The 26,156-nt window shown below is 50.2% G+C and overlaps 3 protein-coding genes across 9 annotated transcripts; 2 read left to right on the top strand and 1 right to left on the bottom strand.

The window, feature by feature from the left end:
• ACOT8 (acyl-CoA thioesterase 8) lies at positions 1-12,860 on the bottom strand. Of its 2 annotated transcripts, XM_032838663.1 has the most exons (7): positions 12,839-12,860; positions 12,692-12,808; positions 10,198-10,334; positions 4,425-4,650; positions 2,376-2,533; positions 1,655-1,849; positions 1-235 (listed from the first exon to the last, which is right to left on the bottom strand). In XM_032838663.1, exons 2-7 carry the CDS (start codon positions 12,694-12,696, stop codon positions 117-119), a joined length of 840 nt encoding a protein of 279 aa, XP_032694554.1. In that variant the 5' UTR covers positions 12,697-12,808; positions 12,839-12,860; the 3' UTR covers positions 1-116. The 2 variants fall into 2 exon arrangements, with proteins under 2 accessions (XP_032694554.1, XP_032694553.1); XM_032838662.1 differs by lacking the exons at positions 12,692-12,808; positions 12,839-12,860 and adding an exon at positions 11,592-11,806.
• ZSWIM3 (zinc finger SWIM-type containing 3) lies at positions 11,974-21,996 on the top strand. 3 transcript variants are annotated; one of them, XM_032838645.1, is made up of 2 exons: positions 11,974-12,284; positions 19,585-21,996. In XM_032838645.1, the coding sequence occupies exons 1-2, from the start codon at positions 12,211-12,213 to the stop codon at positions 21,518-21,520; spliced, it is 2,010 nt and encodes a 669-aa protein (XP_032694536.1). In that variant the 5' UTR covers positions 11,974-12,210; the 3' UTR covers positions 21,521-21,996. The 3 variants fall into 3 exon arrangements, with proteins under 3 accessions (XP_032694536.1, XP_032694535.1, XP_032694537.1); XM_032838644.1 differs by having other exon boundaries at positions 11,975-12,365; XM_032838646.1 differs by lacking the exon at positions 11,974-12,284 and adding an exon at positions 13,050-13,146.
• Positions 12,278-26,102, top strand: ZSWIM1 (zinc finger SWIM-type containing 1). 4 transcript variants are annotated; one of them, XM_032838648.1, is made up of 2 exons: positions 12,278-12,365; positions 24,356-26,102. In XM_032838648.1, the coding sequence occupies exon 2, from the start codon at positions 24,502-24,504 to the stop codon at positions 25,870-25,872; it is 1,371 nt and encodes a 456-aa protein (XP_032694539.1). In that variant the 5' UTR covers positions 12,278-12,365; positions 24,356-24,501; the 3' UTR covers positions 25,873-26,102. The 4 variants fall into 4 exon arrangements, with proteins under 4 accessions (XP_032694539.1, XP_032694540.1, XP_032694542.1 ...); XM_032838649.1 differs by lacking the exon at positions 12,278-12,365 and adding an exon at positions 23,332-23,392; XM_032838651.1 differs by lacking the exon at positions 12,278-12,365 and adding an exon at positions 23,370-23,548.
• The last annotated feature ends 54 nt before the right edge of the window (positions 26,103-26,156 follow it).

Raw genomic sequence — 26,156 nt, 5'->3', positions numbered from 1 at the left:
TCCAGTGGTATGAGTCTCTTTATTGGGTTTGGGGATAGAAGGTCCAGCCCTTGACTGTAAGGTGTTGGGAAGAGAAGGGTGACCCTTGAAGCCCCAGGCCAAGCTGGTCCCTCTGGCTACAGCTTGCTCTCTGAGTCCCAGGGCTTCACTCGGATCACACCCTCCTGGGCACAGGACACAGCAAGGACACCATCCCGACGCCATAGCCGCCCTTGGACCAGCCCCCGGGAGCCACCTGTGGGTGAGGGGAAGGGTGAGAATGGCCTTCTCTCTCCTTCAGAGCCCAGCCAGACAATGCTTCTTGGAAAGTGTGCAGCTGCTCTGGCTGCCCCGTCCAAGGGCACATCGAGTGTTGTGGCCTCTCCCAGTCTCTAAGTGCCCCTTTATGAGCCTATTGGGAATGGTCCCTGGGGGTAACTCCTAAGGGAACCCCACTTGACAGTTTGAAAGCACTTTCACTATCCAGTGGCTTCCTCAAAAAGCTCACAGGAGGAAGAATTCTGAGGGCAGTCTCAGGTCAGCAGCTTGGCTAAGTAGATCTGTCCCCACTCTGGCTACTTAGGGTAGGAAACCCAGCAGTTCCCTTTCTAATGAATCAAACTGGATGCTCCAGGGTGGTAATTCACAAAACAAATAAAAACCCATCCTCACCCCTATCAGGAAAAAGGGCGTGTGGGGAGGACTTGGGGCCATCACATCTGGCCACCCTCCCAGCCTGAACACTCCTTTGCTAGCAGTGGGCCTGAGTGGAAGGTTCCAGAGGGAGCTGCTGGTCTCCCTTACACAGAGTAGAGCTCACTTAGTTCTCATAATGGCCAAGCGAAGCAGGCCCATTTTCCAAATGAAGACACGAAAGTCCAGGGAGCCTCTGGCCCTCGGCCATAAGCAGGCCAACCCGAAGCCAGGTGTTCTAACCACAAGGTTGCTGATCTTGTGTTGCAACATTCTCGGTGCTGGACACTCCCCCTCCCCTGAAGAGAGATTCCCTTCAGTTCTGTCCCTGTGTTACAGAGCAAGGCTTTTCTTCATCTGAAGTATATTTGCCTGGAAAGGAACCCAGGGCTCTGAGACTAGACACTGATGAAGTCTGGGCTTCTCTGCACACCATGAGTATCCTAAGTAGCGGAGCCCTTAGAGACTATGGAGGGCCCTGACCCCCAGTCAGGTTGGTTAATCCGCACTATTGCTCAAGGGAGCTGCTTAAAAATTAGTTTCCTGGATTTCATCCAAGACCTGCTAAGTCAGAATCTGGGGGTGGAACCTGAGTATCTGTTTTGGAAAGGCTCCCCCAACTGGCTGGCTGACCTGCCACCACATTCAGATACCACTGCTCTATGTGACCCTATTTGTTTAGATGGGGAAACTGAGGCTCAGAGAGGAGCTGGGACTGGTCCAGGATCACACAGAGAATCTGCAGTGCTACTGGGTCTCTGATACTCCCTGCAGGCTACAGAAATTAAGCTTAGCAGGTGTCCCCTCTCGAGCCGCATGCTGTCATTTTGAAGACAACAATGCCAGAGACTAGGGGGCCAGTAGAGGAAGCGAGGGGTAGTGCCCCACTGGATCGCCTGAGAAAGCAGGCTTCCTGCCTCACCCCTCCCTCCCCGCGCCCCCCTCCCGTTAGCCCCCTTGTCCCCCGTAGCCCCGTACTCACCAGCCCAGGGGCTCTCACACTCATAGAGCATCCAGTGGTCCGCTTGGAAGGGAGTGTGGAACCACATGGAGTGGTCCAAGGAGACCATGAAGCGCACCTTGTACCGCCACTGGTGGGGCAGCATGGCCGTGCCCAGGAAGGCATAGTCCGAGATGTAGGCGGCCACACAGCAGTGCATCTTCATGTCGCCCTCCCCTGCAACGCGTGCGGGCCCGTCAGGGCCAGGATCCTGCGCTTTACAGCTCAGGACCTGCGGGGAGGCAGGCAGAGAGGGGCTGCCGTGCACAGATGTGTAGAGTGTTTGCTGCATCAGGGTGCCTGGCCTGAGGGGTGTGTGTGTGTGTGTGCGCGCGCATGCACATGTGCCATCTGACAAAGGAGGTAGGTATGGGCAGAGGGCAGCGCTAAGTGAGGACTGAAATCCAGTCTTCACTCCCTAAGTCTCCCACAATGAGCCCTCCAAGGGAGTGTCTTCTTCCAGCCTGCACAGAGGCCATATGGTTAGCAGGGGTCCTAGAGGGGTCCTGGTCTTCCCCAGAAAGGGTCTCCATGAGGATTATTGTAGTCACCATCCTCTTTATCCCCATGCAGGCAGCAGAGAGGGTCCTGGTGAGAAGCTACTTCCCCATCACACCGACAAGGAAACAGGCCCAGAGAGGGGAAGTAACACGCCCTGTGCCACAAAGAGCAAGCCTAGCCCCAGTCCTCGGGGTCCTCTTACCAATATGGCCCCGGGCTCGCACCCAGAACATCTGTTTGGGCTCCATGTTCTGCAGCTGATTCAGGGCAGGTGGCTTTACCGGCCTGATCTCAATGGGGACCTCCTTAGCAGCAATTCGGTTCAGTCCCACTCGGTACTTCTCTTGGAGCCTGGGATCCCTGAAAGTAAAGGGGAAACGGAAAGCCTCTCTGAGCTGCCTCTGTGACCCCCTCATTCCTCCACAGGGACTCCTGATTTTTCCCCACAGCTCCCCTCCCGTCAGGCAGGAGAGCACAGTGTCTGACTCCTTTCTCTGCCACTTAGGCGCCCTGTGGCCTGTGCCAGCTTCTCTTCCCATCTGCAAAATGGAGCTGGTGACGGCCACCTACCTCCTCTAACACTTCAGAGTGGCAAGGCGGACCCCACCACAGGCATGCTTCTAAGCACACATGACCTCATCACGACAACCCTGAGACACAGTGCTGTCATCACCCCCATGGGAGAACTGACCTGAAATAAGCACCGGGAGTTCCAGGAGCTTGCTCAGGCAATGGAGAAGGCAGCATGTGGACCCAGGCAGTCTGGCTCCATGTTTCAGGCTTTGACCCACTTGGCTATTCTCCACTTTCAGGAAGCAGGCTGAGCAACTCAGACCGACCAACCGAACCCTAAGCAATTGGGAAGACCGCGTTCCCAGTGTGTGGGGGAGGGTGGGCGCCCATCTCCAGGGAAGTCCCTCCGCCCTGAGCGCTCTTCACCGGGGTTTCCATTTTCAGCCCCCCACTTCTAGGGCACAGTCCCACAGACCTTATGTGATGGTGGGACATTCTGTACCTATACTTCCCACTAGGAAGTCGGTAGCCACATGAGGCTACTGAGTGCTTGGGGTGTGGCTAGTGCGACAACAGAATCGTTCATTCTATTTAATGTTACGTTAATACAGCCCCACGTGGTAGTGACTTCCTAGCTGGACAGCATAGCTCTAGAATCGGGGACCTCTAAGAACAATGTCCTCCTTTCATTTCAGTGAACATCTGGGAGCGCTGACAGCAGACCAGGCCCTGTGCGCACTCCTCTCTGTGGGCAGCGCTAAAACTACAATCCACTGAGTTTTCACGGAGTTACTTATCTCTTACCTCACTTAATCCTCATAGCAGCTTTGTGAGGTAGGAAGCATGATTAGCACCTTGGTACCTGTGAGCAGAGGCTCAGAGTGGGAAAGCAAACTTGCCCAAACTCACATAGCTAGCAGAAACAAGGGTCTGCATTTGAACCTGGGCCTTTACCAAAAGATCACACCCATTCTATCCCATCGGTGCTCTGCTGCCTTCCCAGCAGGCAGCACGGGCCAGGGGAGGTCTCCTCGGGATGCAGCTGTGAAGTAGGCAGAACAGACATGACCATTCCCGATTTTTAGGTAAAGCAGGACTCTGAGAGGCAGGCTGGAGAGCCAGGCAAAGTCACACAGCAGGGGAACACTAACAGAGGCACAGACCCGGCCAGAGTTCATGTGTCCGTCCTGTGTCAGGACCCAGAGCTCTCTCCCCTGCCCCACAATGTTCCCAACTTTATTGGCTGTGATCCAAGAGAGAAAGGTATTTCAGTGTCTGACTGTGATATTCAGGTGATATTCAAATATTGAACACACACTAAGGCAAAGGCAGCAGGGACCATCACACGCCAGGCATTACCTGCTAGACTGCCAGATCATGAGTGACCCCCAGAGGAGCAGAGGGACCATTCAGGGTTTGGAGAGGTATGTACCAAGTGATCACAGAAGTGTGTCTGAATTTTAACAACCAGGAAAGCTGTAACAGTACCTGACCCGCCCGAATCAGAAGCTCTGCACTTACATCATGACCCAACATGCTCACCTGTGCGCACAGACACAAGCACGCCACAGACGCACACAACTGAAGCTCAAGTTTCAGGAAAGGGGGCTGACCCTGACTACGCATGATACACTCCAATACCTGTATTTTTTAAAATGCCAGTAAGACCCACTAAAGGATTCCATGACCCACTCCCAGGTGACAACTGCAGGTGTCCCGGAGCCTCCAGCTCTCTCACCTTAAATACTGGTCGATGAGGGCCTCGTGGTCCAGCAGCTCTTCGGGCGGGGGCACGCTGGGCATGGAGAACTGGTGCCGCACGGGGCTGGGCTGGGCCTGCTGGAAGGAGGCCTGGCAGATGAAAATGGGCCTGCCATGCTGCACGGCCTTCACGGAGCGCACCGAGAAGCTCGTCCCCGTCCGCGTCCGCTCCACCTGGTACAGCACCGGCACCTTGGGGTCCCCTGCAGCAGGCACAAGTGACATGGTGAGTCCGAGAGAGCCCCGTATGGGCGGTAGTTGTCACCACGGCTGGACAGGCACCTCCGCTACTCCTTCTCTATTCATTTTCTGCCCGGTAGCCCCTGACTGAGGCCTGCTATGGCCCGGGGACTAGGGAAGCAGTGAGGATAGCAGAGCCTGTCCTCAGGTGCTCCAGGACAAGCGGAGCGCCTCTCCTTCCACAGCCCAGAATAGGGGGAAATTCCCTCCATCACATCCTGGCCAAGCCACTCACTAGCCACTAGCCGTGTGGCCTTGGGAAAACCTCTGAGCAGTTTGCCCATCTGTAAAATAGGGATCATACCTCTCAGGATCTTAAGGAGAATTCAATTAGAGTTGTAAAGTGTTCAGAATAACGTCCAGCCACAGTCAAGTGCTCCATGTTTGTGAAAGAAAATAATCCCAGCTTTTGTCTGGTTTCACCTATTGACTGGAATCTTGTCATGAGTCTAGAACAATCTTCTAGATCAGAGGTCAGCAACTCTGGCCTGCGCCTTTTTGTCTGTTCGCTTTAGAACAAGCAAAAGCTATTTATTCGGAGTTTAGTATAGCAAGGGTGTCAGTCACCGTCACTTGTTTGGCAGAAACTCAAAGGCAGGCAGAGGAGCAGAAAAGCATTACCATGAAAAAAGATTGTGGCACGCCAGGAGGCTGCTGGCATAGGGAGTCTGCAGGGAAGCGAACTAGAAGCAGGCAGTCTCTGTAATTGGGTAGGTGTGTGTATCTGGCTTTCTCTGGTTGGTCCTAAGTTGGAAGTGGGGACAAAACTTAGGGAGGCTATCAGCTGTTAGTCCAGTCTTTGGTGTTAGGGGCTGACTGTTAACAAGGGTTATGGTTTGGCTGCCTGGTCTGGTTGCCAGAGATGGCGGCCTGATTTCCTGTAAGTCTGATGTGTAGACAGTAGATTGGCTTCCAGAGTTCTGTTTTTTTTTACAAGATGTATTTATTTGGGGGGGGCGGCGTGCAGGGGCAGAGGGAGAGGGTCTTCAAGCAGACTCCCTGCTGAGTGCAGAACCCAACTTGGGGCTTGATCTCACAAGCCAGGAGATCATGACCTGAGCCAAAAACCGAGTCAGACACACCACTGACTGAGCCACCTGGGCAGCCCAGAGTTCTATTTTTATAGATGGTCTGGCCATTATCTGTTTGACTATTCATTTTCTTAGGAAAAGCTGCCAGTCAGCCACTTCATTCTAGATGCAAACAACAGTCACTTGGCCCTTCTCTTTTGGGTGTCTGTATCGCCAGGGTAGGATGGAAGTCACTGGCCCTGGGCTGAGGCCTATTAGCTAGCCCTCAAAAAACCAGCCAGGAAGGTTTCTAGGAGGAGTTTCCTTGGTGTCCCTGAAGTCCTTCTGTGTCTGATTCAGGCTGATGCTGGAGAACTCTGATACCTTGGCAGTGAGACATCTTAGGGACGATATTCAATATTCAGATGAAGCAAGCAGGTCTCAACCAGTGTGCTTCCTCCATCATCATCCAAATGGGAAGCCAACCGGGCACCGGAGGCTCATCCAACAGCAGAGTATCACCATCCAAAGCTGGCTGGTTTGCTCAGCAACCTGCTGGCCAGCATTGCCAAAGGGCCATTTTTATCAGAATGGGGGCCCCTCAAGGTCTTCAGGCCTTTAGGAAGGGATTCCCAAGAGTCCACATCCTGGATACAATTACATGTGCAATCTGATTTCAGGGGCTGGCAAGGAACCCTCCTTTCCCTACCAAAAAACTTTAAAAAGGAAATAAAAATGGGGCACCGGGGAGGCTCAGTCACTTAAGCATCTGCCTTCGGCTCAGGTCATGATCCCAGAGTCCTGGGATTGAGACCCATGCTGGGTTTGCTGCTCAGCAGGGAGAGCTTCTCCCTCTCCTCTGCTTCTCCCCCTGCTCATGCTCACTCTCTCAAATAAAATCTTGAAAGAAAGAAAGAAAGAAAGAAAGAGGAAAAGAAAAGAAAAGAAAAGAAAAGAGAAGAGAAGAGAAAAGAAAAAAAAGGCTCTAATCTATATTTGGCTGTAGCTAAAACATATTACTTCTAGTTACTAGTGATATACCTTTCAGTGTCAATGAGTTCCAGACCTGTTCTTGGACATTTTTATTGGAACAGAGCAGGTAGGCCCTGGAATATATTGAAGGAAGGGTCAAACAGTTGTGGAGTGACTGCTGGGTGCCAGGTGGCATCAGAAACTAAGGCAGGTCAGGGTACCCGGATGGCTCAGTTGGTTAAGGCTCTGAATGGGTTTCAGCTCAGATCATGATCTCAAGGTCTTGAGATCAAGCCCCCAGCCCCCCAACCCCAAAAATCAGGCTCAATCCTCAGTAGGGAGCCTTCTTGAGAATTCTCTCCCTTTGCCCCTCCTCCCACCCAGCAGGCTGTCTAAAATAAATAAATCTTAAGGAAAAAAAAGTGGGGGTGGGGGCACCTGGGTGGTTCAGGTCATGATCCCAGGGTCCTGGGATCAAGCCCTCCATCTGCATGGGGCTTCCTGCTCTGCGGGAAGCCGGCTTTTCCCTCTCCCACTTCCCCTGCTTGTGTTCCCTCTCTCGCCGTGAAAAAGACACTAAGTCAGGTTTTCTCAAGTGGGTCTCACAATAGTTGTGCAAAGATTTTTCCCCATTGAATAGATGAGGAAATTGATGCCATTAATAACATTTTTTAACTACACAGAAGCCCCTCCTCCCCCTTTTTTTTACATATTGTCTGTTGCTTTTGCCCTCAAAACCTAAAATAGTTTTTTTCAAGGAGGCTCCCGGCCCAAATGGGGCTTGAACTCATGACCCTGAGATCAAGAGTCACCTGCTCCAGTGACTGAGCCAGCCAAGTGCTCCAAAACACAAACTACCTTTTATCTGGCCCTTTGCAAAATAACGTTTGATGACTCTATACTTTTTTTTTTTTTAATTTTTTGACTCTATACTCTTGATTTGCCAAGCTCTACACCTATCTCAAGTCAGACGACCCCTGTACTACATTCTTCTTTATCTGCAGAGCAATACCTGGGGAAAAAAAAAAAAAAACCAAACAAACTATCATTCTATCCCGGATTTTTTAAAAAAAAGAATTGATATGATAAATAGCCAAGGACAACCACACTCACCCCAGCCTCTTTTATTTAAAAATATGGAAATATCATCGTTGGACCCCCTGGGAGGTCACATCTCACACTTGCAAGAGAGCTTCCCTTTTTGCCTTGCTGCCAAGAAGCTCAGAACAAACTTTATAAAACTGTAACAATATGCCTTAGCCTAGTTTTTTTTTTTTTAACACAATCGTTTCTCCCAAATCCTGTTACTACTAGTCTCCTGTCCCCTGACTTCTATTTTAATAGTCCTGTAAGAGTTGCCAATTATTCAATATATACTGAAAAGCTGCAGCCTTTAAGAAGCAGGTAGGGACACAAATGATTGACGATTATTTTGAAGTAGTAGCGTGGGCATGCCTCATTTTACGCTGCCCTGGATAGAGACCTTCCAAGGAAAAGGATCCTTCCCCCAAAATCTGGTAGCTCTCTCATGGTTTGGACTTACATCCCAAGAGTAAAAGAAAAGCAAAGGAGGAGGGTAGAGTATGAAGCTTGGAGACTCACAATCAGGTTTAAAAATCCCAGTGCTGCCTCCCTGAGCACTGAGGGAGCTGGTTCCATAACCTCTTCTGGTCCCCATTTCCTTCTGGAATGGTGGCAGGAATCCCCACCCCTCCTGTTGACTTGTCAGGACCAAGGTAACAAGATAACATAACTATGCTCCGTATCATGCAAGTTTTACTTATTCCCATAAATTCCTCATTCAAAAAGAGTATCAGTTCTCATTCATGGGAAACGAGCAACATTCCAGAACCCTCCCCTTCTCCATTTTTCAGGTGGGATGAACCAAGCCTGGTGGGGATGTGGATGGTAACCTCATTCAAGACTGCTTGGCGAGGGGCACCTGGGTGGCCCAGTGGGTTAAAGCCTCTGCCTTCGGCTCAGGTCATGATCTCAGGGTCCTGGGATCGAACCCCGCATCGGGCTCTCTGCTCAGCGAGGAGCCTGCTTCCCCCACCTCTCTCTCTCTGCCTGCCTCTCTGCCTACTTGTGATCTCTGTCTATTAAATACATAAATAAAATCTTTAAAAAAAAAAAAAAAAGACTGCTTAACGAGTTAGTGGCAAAGCTGAAACCAGACCCAAGGTCTCTTGATTTGCAGGCTGGTGCTGTCTTCTCCAAGCCAAGCTGCCTACTGTGGAACTCCTAGCAGAGGTGACAGCACCGCTCCAAGGATCCAGTACAGGGCTTGGCACCAGAAGGTGTGGAGAGAATGAACAAAAACCTGCAGGAAGCAGTTAAGCAACAAAGTCTTATGTCATCTGTGCCAGATAACAAGTAATGTGGGAAACAAAGGCAAAAGAAGAAATTAAATTTCCTTACTACAAACAATGCACTGACAAGTCCTTGAAACAGGCAGAGTGACATTCCTCTAGGAACTCAGCTGCCTCAATGTTAATACTTTGCTAAGAAGAAAAGGCGATCTTAGCTTAAACATTATCCAGACCCCCACCCCTGTAAGTCTTCTTTAAACACAGAAATTCCTATTCCTCTGGGAACTTCCTTTATCTCTACCCCCCAAGATGCATGTTGGCAATCATCCTCCAAGCATTTGGCCCACTGATAAACATCTGAAGAGTCTCATGACTAAGGTTTTATTAGCCAGTAATAAATGACCTTTTCCTAACAACAGCTAGCCCCCCTCAGGTTCCTGGAAACCTTGTTTCCAAAATACCTTGGAGGCCCGTGCTGTCCCTAACGCCCTCCCAATCACTCATTACAACCCCAGTACAGCTCTTTCTGCTCATGGGCCTTGCCCCATGCTCTCGTAAAACCACCTTTCTGGAGGCACCTGGATGGCTCAGTTGGTTAAGCCTCCAACTCCTGATTTCTGCTCAGATCAGGATCTCAGGGACACCCCAGTCTGCTTGAGATTCTCCCTCTCCCTCTGCCCCACCCCTGCCCCACACTCTATTCTTTTTTTTCTTTTTTAGGTTCTATTTCTTCATTTGAGAGAGGGAGAGCACAAGGAGGGTAGGGGGCAGAGGGAGAGGGAGAAGCAGACTCCCTGCTGAGCAGGGAGCCCAGTTGGGGGGGGCCTTGATCCTAGGATCCTGGGATCATGACCCGAGCTGAAGGCAGCAGTTTAACTGACTGAGCCACCCAGGCAACCCCCCACCCCAAAAATACAACTTTAAAAACAAACAAAATCACCTTTTTGCACCAAAGACATCTCAAGAATTCTTTCTGGACCATTTGCTCTAAACTGCAACACTTTCACATCAACAAGCGCTCAGTGATCTCAAGAGGTGTGAGGTCCAACACTCTTCTTGGCCCCAGGCTTTGTCCCTCTAGGCTCCCCTAAAGGGAATCAACTAATAGTTTCTCTCCCCCCAACCACTGTCCTTCCTCCCTCTCCCCAGTCAGCCCTCCAGGTACAGATGTTGGGCCATCAGGGTTGGGTTAGGGATAAGGGGGGAGATAGTTTACCTGCCCGTACAAAGTAGCAGTGCAGGGAGTGCACATGGACGTCTTCACTCACAGACTTGGCTGCAGCCACCAGGGCCTGGCCCACAATCTGACCTCCAAACAGCCGCTGGGTTGTGGGTACCCAATAATGTCTTCCTCTGTGGGGTGAGGGGAAAGCAGGAAATACTTGGGTAGAACACGGGGCCAAATCCTGCAACCATCATTAAGCCCATAGGGCAGGATCTCTCTGGGATCCTCCTGAAATCTGGTGAAAGCCATAAATCCTTCTCCCAGGCAAATACCCTTACTCTGCATACAGCATACATAGAACTTCAAGGCCTTCAAGACTGCCCAACCCTTCTGTGGGCTTCAGTTAAAGATAAAGAACCAATCCCCTTACTTACACAAAGAGAACAGGAATCAGAGAGAGGGAAAGTGACTTGAGCAAGGTGACACAACTTATATATTGCCAATCCTAGCAGTCTCTGCATCTTTTGTCCCCAGGTCCAGTGTTTCCTCCAATGCTGTATTCAAGGATAAGGCAGAAGCCTGTCAAGGCTGTTAGGGGACCAAGACGAACCTGAAGAACTGGGAGTGGACTGCATTAAAGCCTGCCACCTGGACGGTCCAGTTCTTCCAAGAACTGGATCTAGAACTCTAAGAGCCCTCAGGCTTCCAGTCTGACCCTTCAGTGAACAGATGCAGAAACTAAGACCCCAGAGGTGAAACTCCCAGCTTCCTACCGAGGAACCCAGCCCAGCCCTAAGTTAACATTTTTTAATACAATGGATTCCAAATAGCCCTCCAGGAAGTTATTTGTAATTCATTAAGTAGGGGGAAGGGAAGTTAACACCTAAGATTGTTTTTGAAAAGCCAGTAGGAACCTTGAAGGACGAAACTATTAAATCTCTAGCTACAGAAAGCACTTAGGTGGCATCTGGAAGGAAACTGGCTCAGGCCTCGGAAAGAGCAATGAGCTACTAGATCCCTCCAAGTGGTGGAGGGAACGAGGTATGTAAGAGGAAAAGGACAATGAATATGCAAGGAGCTGCTTGTAAGTTTTAAACCTGATCAGCTGCGTGCACTTGGACAAGTCACCACCCTTTCTGGGCTGGCTCCCCCAGGGACACTGACTCCTCAAGGGTGGCTGCTGAGGCGGCTGTCTTAGGCCACCACTTAATAAGCCCAGATTGCTAGGACCTCCTAGTGGCGGGGCTGCGCAGACCTGGCGCGCAGGGGGACGAAGCTAGGGCAGCGAGGGCAGGTCTGCTCTCCCAGACGCGGCAGAGCCTGCATCCCGCGCAGAACCCATCCTCGTCCAGGAGGCTATCAGCAGGGGGCAACGCGGAGGCAGCAGTCGAGATCAGAAGCCTCTGTCCCAACGGGAGGGATGCGAGCCAGATGCGGCCGGCTACCTGAACAGATCCTCGTCTAGCGGCTCGAGGTTGAGCACGCTGGTAACCAGGACGCTGCGGAGGTCCCCTGGGGGATCGCCGCCTCCCTGCTCGTCCTCTGGAGCCTGCCGGGACGACATGGGGTTCACTTGCTGTGGGGCAGGGCACTGCGCTGAGCCAACGCGAACAGACCCGCACTGAACGCAGAGCTTTTTCCGGCAGCTTCCTCCGGTAACCGGAAATCCCCTGCCGGCCCTGAGGAAGCGGGATCCAAGTTGTGATTGGCCGGTGCTCCTGTCAGTCTTCGCGAGAACCGGCTATCTTTCTCTGGCGATTGGAGAAAATGATTGCCAGTCTGGGCATCCCGCGTATGATTGGGTATGACTGTGAGGGGGCGGAACCCGGGACTAAATAATAAGCGCTGAATGTCATTTCTCCTCCGTCAAATAGCAAAGACGCCCCCAGACCCTCATATCCATCTCAGTTCTAGGGCTCCTCCTAAGCTCCGTAACAGGCCACTCAGTCGGGACCGACCCTTCAGGCATACTGAACACGTCAGCCTGTAGGCCCTCATAGTGTGACCTCTGAACCCTGCTATTGATTTTGGGGCCAGCCCCTCGTGTGGGCTGCGGGGGCGGCCATGGAGCTGGGCAGCTGCTTCAAGACCTACGAGGATTTCAAGGAGTGCTTCAGCGCCTACAAAAAGGAGAACAGGTGCTCCTTCATTCTCAGGGACTGCGTTTCCGTCCGCTTCCACAACCTCAACCATGGGACTTCCATCCGCGAGGACATCCTGTAAGGGCGGGGCGGGGCGGGGGCGGGGCAGAAGGGTGGGGAGGGAGCCCGACTGTCTCCCGGAGGGAGGCCTGGAGGAGGAGGGAGTGCAGCTGGGCCCAGGTCTCCAGCAGGCGAGTAAGCAGCTGGCCTGTTGCTGGTGAAAAGAGCAAAACCTTCCCAGGCACCGCTTTTTGACCACCCACTTCCCCTTCACTCTTTCACTCCATTACAGTTTTCCCGGAATTCCCAGAATAGCTGCAATTTGCCCCATTCTTTGAGCACCTGCCGTATCCCTCATACAAAGTACTGTCTTCACAGATAAAAACGCCTTCGCGATGACTTACTTCATCAGTGTTCTCTGGACAAAGCAATTAACGCGGTCGTTGTTGGTTAGTTTGCTCAGGCATTCGTTGGTTCGTTTTGTACACGGCTCTTGAGCTTCTGAGATTAACAGCCCTTTTAAAAACACTTCCCATGCCCCAGGCGTCCTTCCCTGTCGTTGGTGTGCATGACTTACCCCGCGGGGCTGTATGGAGAATTATAGATAAATGCTATTTTTCCCTTTTGGCAGCTGAGAAAAGTGGCGGAGAGGCTAAGATAACGGTTGACAATTCCATTATCTTCAGGGGTCATTTGAAACAGCCCAGTGGAAGAAAGTTTAACGTTTAATCTCACCATTAGAGAAAGAACGATGAAATGACAACAGACATCAGGTCTTCTTAGCGGGGACCACGGAGGTGTGACTGGGGCGAAATGGAGAGCAGGCCCTATCTAATGAACTCCAGCTAATGGCCGCCAGGTGAAAATTTAGAGCCGGTGTTGTCAGAACTGGGGGGCAGAAGTCAGAAATCCAGGCTTTGGGTCAGTATCTCCACTTTTTAAAAATTGCAAGTCAGTTCAAATTTGAACACACTCCGGGGGGCCAACTCAAAGTACTTTATGGGCTCCCTGTCTCCATTACCTTAACCAGTTAAGGGAGAGGTGAAGAGCTCTTCTTGAGTCTGTTGGACTTCAGTAGTATTCAGCTCAAAATAATCCACATGCCAAAGTGGCAAATCCTGGGGCAGCCTGCCTTGAACCCCATCGGTGGTTAAAAGGAAGAGCTCAGGAGTCCAAAAGACAGGTTTTACCCTAGAATTTGGGCAAGACTTAATTTCTCTGACCATTTCGTCCTCTGTAAAATGAGGTGGGTGTGGTGAAGAAGTAAGAAAATGCATGTAGGAGCAGAAACGTGGTGCTCTGTATGTACTCACCGGAGCTGTAACTTAGTACATGTTAGAAAGTGGTACTTGGACACAGTACTTCAAGAGGCAAATGCGGTGTGGGAATTGTCACTAAGTGACCAAAAGTCCCATTCCACTGGGAGATTCTCTGATTTTTATGCCCAGTTTCCCCTCTCATTTTTGTATATGGCTGTTGTGTTTTTCTTTTTGTTATGTCTTTTTGGGGATTGATAGTTCTCAAACAGTCCGTGAAGTAGTCTCCTGTCTCTTTCCATTGCTGTTCAGTGTAATAGCTACCTTTTTGTTTGGACCGCATTCCACACACTCTGCTAAGTACTTTACTTGCATTGTTTTTATTTAATCCTCATCACACCCTTTGAACAAGGCCCTTATTATCTGGGTTTTCATTTTCCATGTGTGCATAGTCACAAGGCCCGGTAGGAAAGCAGATGTCATGCAAAACTCTTGCTAATAAACCAGGCACTAATAAAATTAGTCACTACTAAATAATGTCCTGCTTATCCCTACCGGTCCCATTAGCATCTTTGGCACTCAGTTTCTGGCCAATCAGTAGATGTCAGAAACATCAGGATAACACAATGGAGATAAAACTAAGTGCAAACTGAAATTACACATCTCCCAAGAGCTGTAGGACTTAGTGAAATCTCTGAAAGTAATGAGTGAGAATTCCTTCCATCACTCTTAGCCTGACACCTGTGAACAAGGGAAGAAGGGAAATCAACAAGGCTGATGATGTGATAGGAATTTGACAAAGGATATGCATAGTAAAGAATTAAATTAGGCCCTTGGGAAGCCTGATAAAGCCCAGGAATGTTTCCCTAAAACTGACCTTTCCATATTGTAAAATTGAGACAGTAAATGAAGTATCATAGTGTTTGGGGAGAATGCATCAGGGGAAAAAAAAAAAAACAAAAAAACAACAGTTGACACTGTAAGTCATGCTTCGATTATTTTAAGAATTGGTATATGCTACCATTATAACCTACATTTTGTTAAATATAATATATTTTTTAAAGATTTTATTTATTTGTCAAGAGAGAGCACAAGCAGGGGGAGCAGCAGCCAGGGAGAAGCAGGCTCCCTGCTGAGCAAGGAGCCCAAGGCGGGACTTGATCCCAGAACTCTGGGATCATGACCCTAGCCAAAGGCAGACACTTAACAGACTCAGCCACCCAAGTGTCTCTATATTTTCTTAATTATTTGTATAAGTGGTCTCTACTTATACCCAACATGGGGCTTGAACTCCCTACCCTGAGATCAAGAGTCAGATGCTCTTCCAACTGAGCCAGCCACATGCTCCTAAATATAATTCAAACTTCACAATTCAGTTCCACTGAAATCTTTTTTTCCACTCTTACTATGATATGTTATTTCTGGGGGATGTTTTTGGCTGCAATTAACTGAAAACTCTGACTCAAATGGCTTATTTCTTAGAAGCCTAGAGGGGGCCTTTGAAGGTGACTGTTTCCAAGGCCCAGGCTTTTTATGTCTCTCCACGCTGCCCTCCTCAGGTCTCAGCTTTGCCTGCAGGAAGGCTCCCACATGGCGCAAATGCAGGAGTCATGTCCAAAGGGAAAAGCCTTCCTTCGTTTCCTACGGATTTCCTATCACTTTCTTTCTCCAGAATTGGGCCAGTAACCCTGCCCATTCCTAATGAGATTACCTTAATTGGCTTAGCTATGTGGGGGAGGAATGGCAACCCAAATTAAGTTAGCCTTCTGTTAGAATGAAGAAGGAGCTAAGGGCTCTTGAGTTAGCAACCCACAGATCCACTCACAGCCTTTTACGTGAGTTCACTTTTAGTGGTTCTGGATGGTTTTGGATGAGGTACTGACTTTTCATAGACCAGTACTCTTGTGATTTCTGTATTTACAGAAAAGGATTTGGAGGCTCAGAGGAAGTGAAATGACTTGTCCAGGTTCACACAGCTAGTACTTGTGGTAGAGCTGGAACTTAAAAGATCTTCTGACTCAGAATCTTGTTGCTCACTCAAGTTATATTGTCTAAAATGGCTTTACTCCACCCATAAAAATCCTGTTCATTGCTGAAGGTGTGATTTACACACAATGACACAAATCTTATGTAAAATTAATCAAAAGCCTTAGTTAATCTGTGCCAGTCCCCAGAGAGTGAATCACTCTTTGTTCAGGTATAAGTATGTTGCTTATACTTCTCTTTAACCAGTCACTTAATGTTGATTTCACTGGCTACCTATGTGAGCCTCTCTCTGCTCACTAGACTTCGAGAGTGGAGACTATCTAATTATGTTGTGTTGCCCTCTGAGCCACTAGTGTTTAGTACATAACAGGACTTGGTAATTGTTTGAAATTCAACAAGGACTTGTTCAAAGTCATAGTTAGGAAAAGGAATAGTGCTAGGACCAGAAGCTGAGTGTTCTGATGGAATGCTCCCAGTGGTCTTCCTAGTATACTTCTCATATTCTAGGAGGATAACTTCCTGTGCTCTGCAGTCAATCATTTAACATTCATTTGGTACTCGAGCTTCGTGCACCTGGTGTTTGCTAGCTGTGGGAGCGGACACTGGGAACACACTGGCAGCGCTATCCAGGAGGGAATGCAAACACCGGCAAAGCGGATGGGAAGCAAGGTTGGCTGACTCCCTTCCTCCAGACCCTGGTTGAGCAGTCTAAGATAAAAACAGTAAGGGAGATTCAGAAAGGTGTGAAACCTTGTGCCTGTCTTCAAGGGAGTGATGCTTTAAGCCCTGAGACAACTAAGTACAGATTAAAACAACTTGCAGTGCTCAAAGTTCTTAACAAAAGATTTGTATATTTCGCTGTATGTAGGTTATGTCTCAATTAAAAAGATGAAATGAAGCAGGGAAAAAACAAGCTTCAACCCACTACCCATGATGTTTGAAATGCATGATGACAACATGAATTTTATGTTGAGAGATCTTTAAGGAAGTTAATTGAACCCAACTAGTTGTTGAGGGTCAAGTTGACGAGGGTAAGAATGAGAATTCTGGGAAAGGAGAGAGATTTTGAAAGTGGACAGGCAGTATAAGGGTTAACTACACAGACTGTCATCAGGCAGGCTTAGTTCAAATCCCAGATTGGTATCCTTAAGAACATTTTTAAGCCTGTTTCCCCATCTATAAAATGAGGATAATAGAACCTCTTTCCTAGTCTAAAATGGTGCATGTTAGAGGCTTAATATAGCCTGGCATATAATGCCTTAATACATGTAGTACTGATAGGAAAGCGTGTAAACGGATTGTTAACGTATTGGGTATCGATGTGGAAAAGGAGAAGTTAAAAAGAATGCCAAGGTTTCTACCCTGGGAGGTACAGTCATTAATGGAACCGGGAAAGATGTGAAAGACCTTTCTGGTTGGGATTCACCAGTGTCTTTTTTTGGACTAGCCTAATAAACATGCACTAAGAGCACATGAAGTCCATCTAATTTGATGAGCTAGGGCTCTGCTAAGATGTTGAGCCAGCAAAAGGGTAGGGCCCCGTGTATGGGCTCGGGGAAGTCTTCCCAGAAACGACGATGGTTGCCTGTAGTCAAGAATGAGTAAACTTTGAGATGAAGGCAGGTGGGAAGGGCATCCCAGAGAGAGACAAACATAAGCAAAGGCAGAGAGGTGAGACCCAGCACAGTGAATCCAGGAAGCTGTAGACAGTTTGTCTTTCTAGGGCACAAAAAATAAGATGGTGAGGGGATGGGAAAGGAGGGGCTGCCGAGATGGGCAGAATCCATGCCTCAGTCACCACTGACTGGCCTTGCCATGCTACGGGGCTGCTCCGGCCCCTTCCTGGCCTGAGCTGGGGACAGTGTTGCCGCCCTGTGCACGCAACTGGGCATTTTCGAATGTGCAGGCATTTTCAGCCTTGGACCCCTCCACCCTGTTATTGCAGGCCTGACATATCCTGTTTTTCTAAGCTTACCCCACGGGGTGGGCAGACAGGACCAGCTAGATTAGTGTGTTTGGAAAAGGGTTAGTGAAGTGCCCAGGCTGTGTCACGTCATGCCAGGGGCTGAGATTTTTTCCCCCTTTCCTGGTGGCTAGGACACTCCCTGAGGAGGCAGGGGTGTGACCCATCCCACCCACGGTCTATGCGTCATTTATCGGAACATCTTTGATAAGCATCTGTTAAAAGAATAGCATTGTGTTAGGTGCTTGAAATACACTGAGAAATAACTCAGTCCTGCCACTTGATGACAGCCCCATCCAATTATAAAGGTACTTTATAAACAACCAAGAGAACGTCACAAGGCATAGGAGTTATAATAACAGCAGCAGGCTTTTATTTAGCATAAATAAAAGGCTGAACCAGGCTCTGGGCTAAATATTATATCTGAGTCTTACTTAACCCTCGTAACAATCTTTTTTTTTTTTTTTTGTAAGATTTTATTTTTAACTAATCTCTACACCCAACATGGGGTTTGAACTTATAAGACCAAGAAAAGAGTTGCCCGCTCTACCAACTGAGCCAGCCAGGCATCCCTAATGTTCATAACAATCTTAATAAGATAGTCTCATTTTATGACTAGGGAACTGCACACAGAGGGTAAAGTGACTTGCCCAAGGTCATAGAGCTTCTGAGTGGTGGAGCCCTGATTAATACCCAGGCAGTTAGCCTCCAGCATCTCCACTGTTTACTGCCACCCAGAGAAGTTTTTAAGCCTTTTATGTTAAATAAATGCTATGAATTCAGAAAAGGGAGCAGTTAACTGTGGGTTGAAGACATCCACAAAGCCTTCCTGGAGAAGGTGGGACCTGATTTGGCCTTGAAGCATGGGTCGAATGGGGATAGGAAAAGAGCAAATTTTCAATTTAATCACCCCTCTCCTTTGAATCTTCACTATCAGCCTAGAATGGTAAAGCTGACAGGGACCTGAAGATCATCTGATCCAGGGGTTTTCAGACTCTCTTAGGATTTGGACATTTTTGTTTAAGTAAAAGAGAGATTAATAGAGATGTTTCCTGTGAGAGAGGGCCACTTGTATCTTTACTGTCTGGAGGAAGAGAAGGCAAAGGCAGGAATGAAGGGGACATTTTTTTTAAAGGTTTTATTTATTTATTTGACAGAGAGAGACACAGCTAGAGAGGGAGTACAAGCAGGGGGAATGGGAGAGGAAGAAGCAGGAAGCCGGATGCAGGGCTCAATCCCAGGACCCTGGGATCATGACCTGAGCCGAAGGCAGATGCTTAACCACTGAGCCACGCAGGTGCCCCCAAAGGGGACATTTTATTTTATTTTATTTTATTTTATTTTATTTTATTTAAAGATTTATTTATTTGTTTGACAGACAGAGATCACAAGTAGGCAGAGAGGCAGGCAGAGAGAGGAGGAGGAAGCAGGCTCCCCACTGAGCAGAGAGCCCGATGCGGGGCTCCATCCCAGGACCCTGAGATCATGACCTGAGCTGAAGGCAGAGGCTTTAACCCACTGAGCCACCCAGGCGCCCCTAAAGGGGACATTTTAAACAGTGAGGAGCCAGCTGGCCCTTTGCTACTGCCTGTTGTCTGTTTTCCCTTGTGTCTTGCCTCACACTGAATCATTGGGAACTACAGATGGGCCATAGAGGGTGAATGAAAGGAGTGGGGCTTAGAACTGCGGATGATGAAAATGAATGCCGTGTTAGTTGGACAGGGTCTTGATAAAAGAGTCAAACACTTTGGGATTGGAGTGTGAATGTCAGTCTCCCTTCCCTACATCCTACACTGCCTCGTGATCTCTGGGACACATACCAGCCACTGTATCCCTATGGGGTCTTGTCTTTTTTTTTTTTTTTTTTAAGATTTTATTTATTTGGGAAAGAGAGAGAGCAGAGAAGAGGGAGAAGCAGGCTCCCTGCTGAGCAAGGAGCCCAGTGTGGGACTCAATCCCAGGACCCCAGGATTATGACCTGAGCGAAGGCAGACCCTTAACTACCTGAGCCACCCAGGCGTCCCCAGGGTCTTGTCTTCTAAGAGAAAGGGGCAGGCAGCACCTTTCTCACTGTCACCTCTACCTTCTCTAGATACATGCAGGTGAAATTTGTCTGTATTCGGACTCAGTCAAACAGGAAGAGAACCTCAGAGGCGGATATGTGCCCAGCGTACTTGCTTCTACGATATAATGAGAAACTGGATAGACTGTTCATCAGTGAACTCAACACCCAGCATATCCATGTTGACTCCAAACCTGCAGGTCCTAGAGGGGACACTGCTGACAAATCTCAGAAGACAGTGTGCCTGCAGAAACCCCAGCCTGAGAAGTCTGCGATCGAGAAAGACCTTGACCTGGCCGAGAAGTCCCCCATTGAACCATCATTTTGCTTAGATAAGGCCCAAGCACCCTCAAAGCCAGAGCAGGAGGGCATCACTCCTTCTGACCTGGCCAAGATAGCAAAAGTGATGAAGAACTTTCTTAAGGTAGATGAGGGTTCCATGGCCTCTCTCAGCGTGGGCAACAGCCAAGACCTGGACCGGCTCAGCTTCCAGAGCAGCAAGATGAGTGATCTGTTCATCCGCTTCCCAGAGAATCTCTTGCTACACCGGGTGGAGAATGCCCAGGGCCACATCCTTTATGCTTTCTTGGTGGAGAACAAGGAACGAGAGGGTCGCGTGGTACACTTTGCTGTGCTCCAGGCTGAGACGGCTACCTCCGTGGCCAAGATGCTGAGTATCTTCACAGAGTTCAACTCCGATTGGCCCAAGGTCAAGGTGGTGTTTGTGGACCCGTCCTTCCCTCACCGAGCCATCCTGCAGGAGATCTTCCCTGCTGCGCGTATCCTCCTCTCCATCTACCACACCACCCGGCTCCTGGAGAAGAAGTTGCATCGGAGTTCCGCAAATCCATCCTTTAAAAGGCTCATGAAGGAAGCCCTGCGGGAGGCCGTGTTTCTCACTTCTGACACCAGCCTCCAAAATCTCCGTCAGATGTCCCAAGCCCTACTAGATGAGCAGCTCTTCGGCTTCCTGCAGGCCCACTGGTTCTCCTGTGAACTGCTCTGGTACATGCACGTGAGGAAAGGCCTGCACGCGTGTAACACGTATATGGACAGCCTAGACGTGGTCACCAGCAAGGTGTCCAGCCTCTTCCGGGAACAGCAGTCTCTGCCGGACTGCATCCTCCACTTCGTGGATTATATAGACTTCTTTAATACCAAAGGCTTGAAGAACTTGCCCACAGCTCCTCCCAAGTTAAAGAGAGCCCGGCCAGCCAGCGTACCACCAAAGCCCAAGAAGGCATTCGGAGCCTGTTGGGGGAGCCTCACCAGGCTCGCCGTGGAAGAGCCCAAGCCAGGCGCACAGCGGGTGGAGCTGGAGCAGCAGCCACAGGTGCGGCCCTCCCAGGGCGGCATGCTAGACGCCTTGCACGGCAGTGGCTCCCAACTGGCCTACAAGCTGTGCCAGAATGAGTGGGAGGTGGTACAGAACTCCACTCACCTGGTGGACCTGGCTGGCTCCTCGGTGGACATTCAGCTACTAGAGGATTCTCACCAGGTGAGCAAAGACGGCCGTAGCTGCAGCTGTTCCTTTCAACGCTGGTACCACCTGCCATGCCGGCACATTTTGGCCCTGCTGCACACCAGCCAGAAGCCCGTGGGAGAAGCCATGGTGTGCCGCCAGTGGCAGAAGAGGTACCAGCACCTCCTTGGGCCCAGTGGGGAGCTCCGGGACCCCGTCATTGTCCTAAACACAGGCCAGCCTGGGAAAGAAGGACGGAGTGACATGATTCAGGACCTAAGTAGGGAGCTGGCAAACCTGCTCATGCAGACGGAGGGGCCAGAGCTGGAGGAGCGCTGTTCCACCCTGCGCAAGATCGTGCACATCTGGGCGGACCCCTGCCAGCCACCTGAGCCCAGTCAGCAGCCAGAGGACTTCAAGGATGTGGGCCGCCTCCCTTTCCTCTGGGGAAAGCCAGAGGAAGGGGAGGGACTCCCTCTCGCTGGAGCCATGATTCACAACTGAAGCACTTGCACTGGCACATTGGACCACAGACCCCTCTCCTTGGAAGTCTGGGAACTCAAGGCAGGCAGGACATGCCAGGGGTCAGCATTTTCACCAGTGTCTTCCTAGGTAGGGCTAGGAAGATTGTTACAAGAGGGGGAAGAGGAACCCCACTGTGTGACAGACCTTTGAATCCACCCCTTTTCTGCCCTACCTTTGTCATTCCTCCAGAGCCTCCTTCAGTGTCAAGGCCAAAGTTATCTCCGTGCTGAAAGGTCACCCCTCTTTCTGCCCTGACTCCTGAGATCAGATATTACTACCATTAGAGAGATGAACTCCTGCCCAGGATTGGGTGAGACAAAATATACCTGGTAAAAGGACCTATTTTCAGGGACAAAGGGACAGAGGGTGATCCTTGACTGTTGCTGCTCTTTACAAAGATTCTGTTATTTGTACTTATTTTTATTCATATTAAATAAAAGTTGTGAGGTTTTTTTTGGCTTTTTTGTTGTTTTTTTATTTGACAGAGATCACAAGTAGGCAGAGAGGCAGACAGAGAGGGGGAAGCAGGCTCCCTGCTGAGCAGAGAGTCCGATGCGGGGCTCGATCCCAGGATCCTGAGATCATGACCTGAGCTGAAGGCAGAGGCTTAACCCACTGAGCCACCCAGGCACCCCTGTGTTGTTGTTTTTTTTTTTTTAATAAAATCAAAGAAGCAGGTGAATTGCGTGCTGCCTGAACAGGGAAGGAATGTAATGGAGGTTGTGGAGTGCGAAGGACGTGATGCCTTAAATTCAAAGTCATAGCAGTCCACGACCAACTTCATCCTCTTCCTACCAATCAAGGCTTCAACACGGATTTCAGGCTGCCTAGAATTCTAGTAGGAGGAAGCCAAATAGATGTGGGGCAGGGGGAAACCTAACCCCAGATTCCACTGCCTATATTTGCTGGGGGACTGTGGGCAAGTTTCTAATTTCTTTAACCTCGGGCTTCTCATCTGTAAAGATAAGTGTTGGTCTGTTCTAATCCCAGTTTACCCTCTAGATTTATATAAACAGAGCATTTTCCTTCCAGTTCTAAGCCCCAGTATGGGCTTCTGTTGTTGCTAGTTTATAGTTTTAATCACTTAAAACCTGGGAGCTACCCGGCTTTCCCAGATGTCATCTTCAGGGGAACCGAGGTCAAAGGTGGCAGTCAGTCTTGGCTCCTGCACTGGTCTGCCATGACCTCAAGTCACAGGGCCATTCTGGATCTGTTTCTTCTGTAAAACACTGGAGGGGGTGGGGCTAGGCAACACAAGGCTCAACTCTCATAAGGAGATTTGGATTTCCTCAACCGTTATGGCTGGGCCCCTGACCCCTGGTGGAGAAGTCAGAATCTGAGACCTGGGCCCCAGTTTCCCCATCAGGCGGAAGACCGTACAATCCCATAGCCGGCCTTTCCCACCCCCCAACCCCTCGGGAGGAGGTTGGAATTTGACCAGAAAAGAAAGAAAAATCCATAAAGCACTGCTATTTATTTTCCTTTTTCATTTTCGGCCTCGGAGGAGTTTCCATAGTAACATGGCCTTCCAGAGTCTTCTCCCCCCTCCCCACCCCCCCAACAGACGCGGGGCTTCGGAGTTCCAGCCTCAGGGCTCAGGTTCGCGTGGATGCTAGTGTCCTCGGGCTTTCATTGGTCACCGCCCGTCGAGCCCCTCGTAACCCTAGGAACAGCACCCGCCCACAAATCGCCGGGCTACGATTGGTCTAATCCCCCCAAACCGAACGCGAACTCTTCAGGCCATTGGCCCAAGTCACGGCGAAGCTGGTGCCGCGGTTGGTGAGCCTAGAGGTCAGTCAGAGTCAGAGGCAGGGTCAAATAGGGAGAAATGGCGACGGAGCCAGGCAGTGGGTGAGTGATTCTGAAGGGTGGAGGTGTGAGGCGATTGATGATCGCGGTCAGCCGTGACACAGCTCCCAAAGGGGTGGGAGGTTGACTTCTTTTCTGGCTCCGGCCGGACTCCGAATGGGAACGTCTGATATCTACATCCTCCCACCCGGGTTAGAGGTGAGAGGTCAGAGGCCGCGTCCCCACTCTGGTGTTTGGACCTCAGGTACTCCGGAAAGCAGTCAGGATCCCGAGCCAAAGACTCAGCTTCTAGCTACTTATGGAGTAATGGTGGGAAAGTCACTTAACCTCTTTGAACCTCAGTTTCTCATCTGTAAAATGGGGATAGTAACCCGGTTTGGGGCCAAATAGACGAAGCTTTTAAACACAGTACTGCAGTTAATAGAGGGATTTATGGAGAGGCAGGAGAAGCCAAGCACATGTGATAGTCCCTGTTCGTGGTTCAAGGGCTTGAGGCTCAGAAAGAGTCACTGACTTGCCTGGAATCATACAATTTGGGGCGCAATTAGGTTCTCTTATATATACTAGGACCAAACGGAAGAATGGATGCCAAGCGGTAATCTGTAAATATAAAGAGCTAAACAAATATTTAAAAAGCTATCTAGGGGGGTGGGGAGGCCATATGCACCTCCACCCCTCACACCCACTTACATCTCAGAACTGAATCTTTCCATGGCCAGCTTATCAGTTAGGTTTCAGCTCCAATGTCATCCTCTCTCCCCACCAAGAGACACCTTCCCTTCCCGCCTTAGCTAAATTTCTCTCCCTCTCCCATCTTACTGTCTACCTGTTACCCAGTTTTGTGCTCTCTGCAACCTTCATTGCCTGTTAAATCTTTATCTGTTTACATGTTTATCATGCATCTCCCCCAGAACAGTGCTGATCCACAGTAAGCAATATTATCTGGATGAATAGTTGAGGAGCCAAGCCCCTACTGTCTCCTTAAGATTCTGTTCCTCTCCATAGGCGCATCTTTGGAACAAGATCGGGGAACTACATCCCAGCCTCACGCTTCAGCTTGCTTGGAGCTTGAGACCTTGAGAGTCTCCTGGACGGCAGTCTTGCGGAGAAAGTATTTTGACCTTGGCATCTAGACGTCTCCCATCTCCCCCATGGCCCTGACAATGCTGAATGAGTTCCTGATTGAGGACCCAAACCCACCTATGCTGCTGTATCAGGTTAGCAAGACTGCTCAGTTAGATACCCTCAACTACCAGAGCCACTTAATGCAAGGGGTCTTTGCCCATTTCCCTGAGATCTTATTTATCCACCGGACCTATAACCCAACGGGCAAGGTGCTATATACCTTCCTGGTAGATGGACCTCGGGTGCAGCTGGAGGGTCATCTGGCCCGGGCAGTCTACTTCGCCATTCCAGCCAAGGAGGATGCTGAAGGCCTGGCCCAGATGTTCCAGGTGTTCAAGAAGTTTAACCCAGCATGGGAGAGAGTCTGTACCATCCTGGTGGATCCCCACTTCCTCCCGCTGCCCACCCTGGCTATGGAGTTCCCCGCAGCTGAGGTCCTGCTCTCAGCCTTTCACATCTGTAAGTTCCTCCAGGGCAAGTTCTATCAGCTGTCCCTCGAACAGCCTGTGGAGAGGGTGCTCCTCAGTGCCCTGCAGAGCACAATGTGCTCGGCCACCGCTGGCAACCTGAGGAAGCTGTATACACTCCTGAGCAGCTGCATTCCTCCGGCCCGGCTGCCCGAGCTCCACTCCCACTGGCTGCTCAATGACCGGATCTGGCTGGCGCACCGCTGGCGAAGCCGAGCTGAGAGCAGCCGCTACTTCCAGGGCCTGGAGGTCACCACCCGCGTCCTCAGCCAGCTCTTCGGCACCACCCCCTGTGTGGAGCAAGGCATGACCTCTCTGCTCCGGTACATGCAGCAGAATGCGGGAGACGAGGCGAGCTTCAGCCTGGGCCTGAGTCCCCAGAACAGTCACGCCCCCTTAGACGTCAGCCCAGAAAGCCCCCAAGTGGAGCGGCTGGTAGAAGCCCGCATCCAGCACTCCCTCAATGCCATCTGCACGGGGCCAGCCGCCCAGCTCTGTCTGGGGGAGCTTGCTGTGGTCCAGAAATCTGTGCACCTCGTCGGCTCCGGCTCGGAGAAGGTGAACATTCAGATCCTGGAGGACACCCATCGGGTGCAGCCCCAGCCCCCTGCCAGCTGCAGCTGCTACTTTCACCAGGCCTTCCACCTGCCCTGCCGCCACATCCTGGCCATGCTCAGTGCTCGCCACCAGGTGCTTCAGCCCGAAATGCTGCCCACCCAGTGGACAGCAGGCTGTGCTGCCAGTCTAGACAACATTCTGGGCAGCAAGTGGAGTGAGACGCTGGATAAGCACTTGGCCGTGGCTCTCCTCACCGAGGAGGTGGGTCAGCTCTTGCAGCACTGCAGCCAGGAGGAGTTTGAACGGAGGTACAGCACCCTGCGGGAGCTGGCCGACAGCTGGATCGGCCCTTATGAGCAGGTCCAACTCTGATTACCTTCCATGCCAGAGATGCTCAATGACACATACCCACTCACATCCACCCCTACATGCACAACACACACTCACACTATTAGACTTCCGTGGGCCTTCCTTCCAGGAAAGGACAAGGGTCTTCTATTCTACCGCGGCCTGTTACCTAAAATGTGTCTAGTTCCTAAGACAGGAGTCAGCAAACCTTTTCTGTAAAGGGCCTGGCAGTAAATATTTTAGACTTTGCTGGCCACGGTCTCTGTTGTATATTCTTGGTTTGGTTTGGCAGCCTTTTCAGATGATTA

This window comes from Lontra canadensis, unplaced genomic scaffold, assembly GCF_010015895.1.
Source record: "Lontra canadensis isolate GAN:19392208 unplaced genomic scaffold, GSC_riverotter_1.0 scaffold105, whole genome shotgun sequence".
Taxonomy (NCBI): domain Eukaryota; kingdom Metazoa; phylum Chordata; class Mammalia; order Carnivora; family Mustelidae; genus Lontra; species Lontra canadensis.
The sequence above is the reverse complement of the archived record's forward strand: the minus strand, read 5'-3'. Positions and strand labels throughout refer to the sequence as shown.

Coding starts and splice junctions, on each gene's coding strand:
- ACOT8 (XM_032838662.1), bottom strand. CDS start 11,710: ATGTCGTCCCGGCAGGCTCCAGAGGACGAGCAGGGAGGCGGCGATCCC. Junction 10,335..11,591: donor CTAGACGAGGATCTGTTCAG/GTAGCCGGCCGC, acceptor CTCACCCCACAG/AGGAAGACATTATTGGGTAC. Junction 236..1,654: donor GTGTGAGAGCCCCTGGGCTG/GTGAGTACGGGG, acceptor CCTCACCCACAG/GTGGCTCCCGGGGGCTGGTC.
- ZSWIM3 (XM_032838644.1), top strand. CDS start 12,211: ATGGAGCTGGGCAGCTGCTTCAAGACCTACGAGGATTTCAAGGAGTGC. Junction 12,366..19,584: donor TCCATCCGCGAGGACATCCT/GTAAGGGCGGGG, acceptor TACCTTCTCTAG/ATACATGCAGGTGAAATTTG.
- ZSWIM1 (XM_032838648.1), top strand. CDS start 24,502: ATGGCCCTGACAATGCTGAATGAGTTCCTGATTGAGGACCCAAACCCA.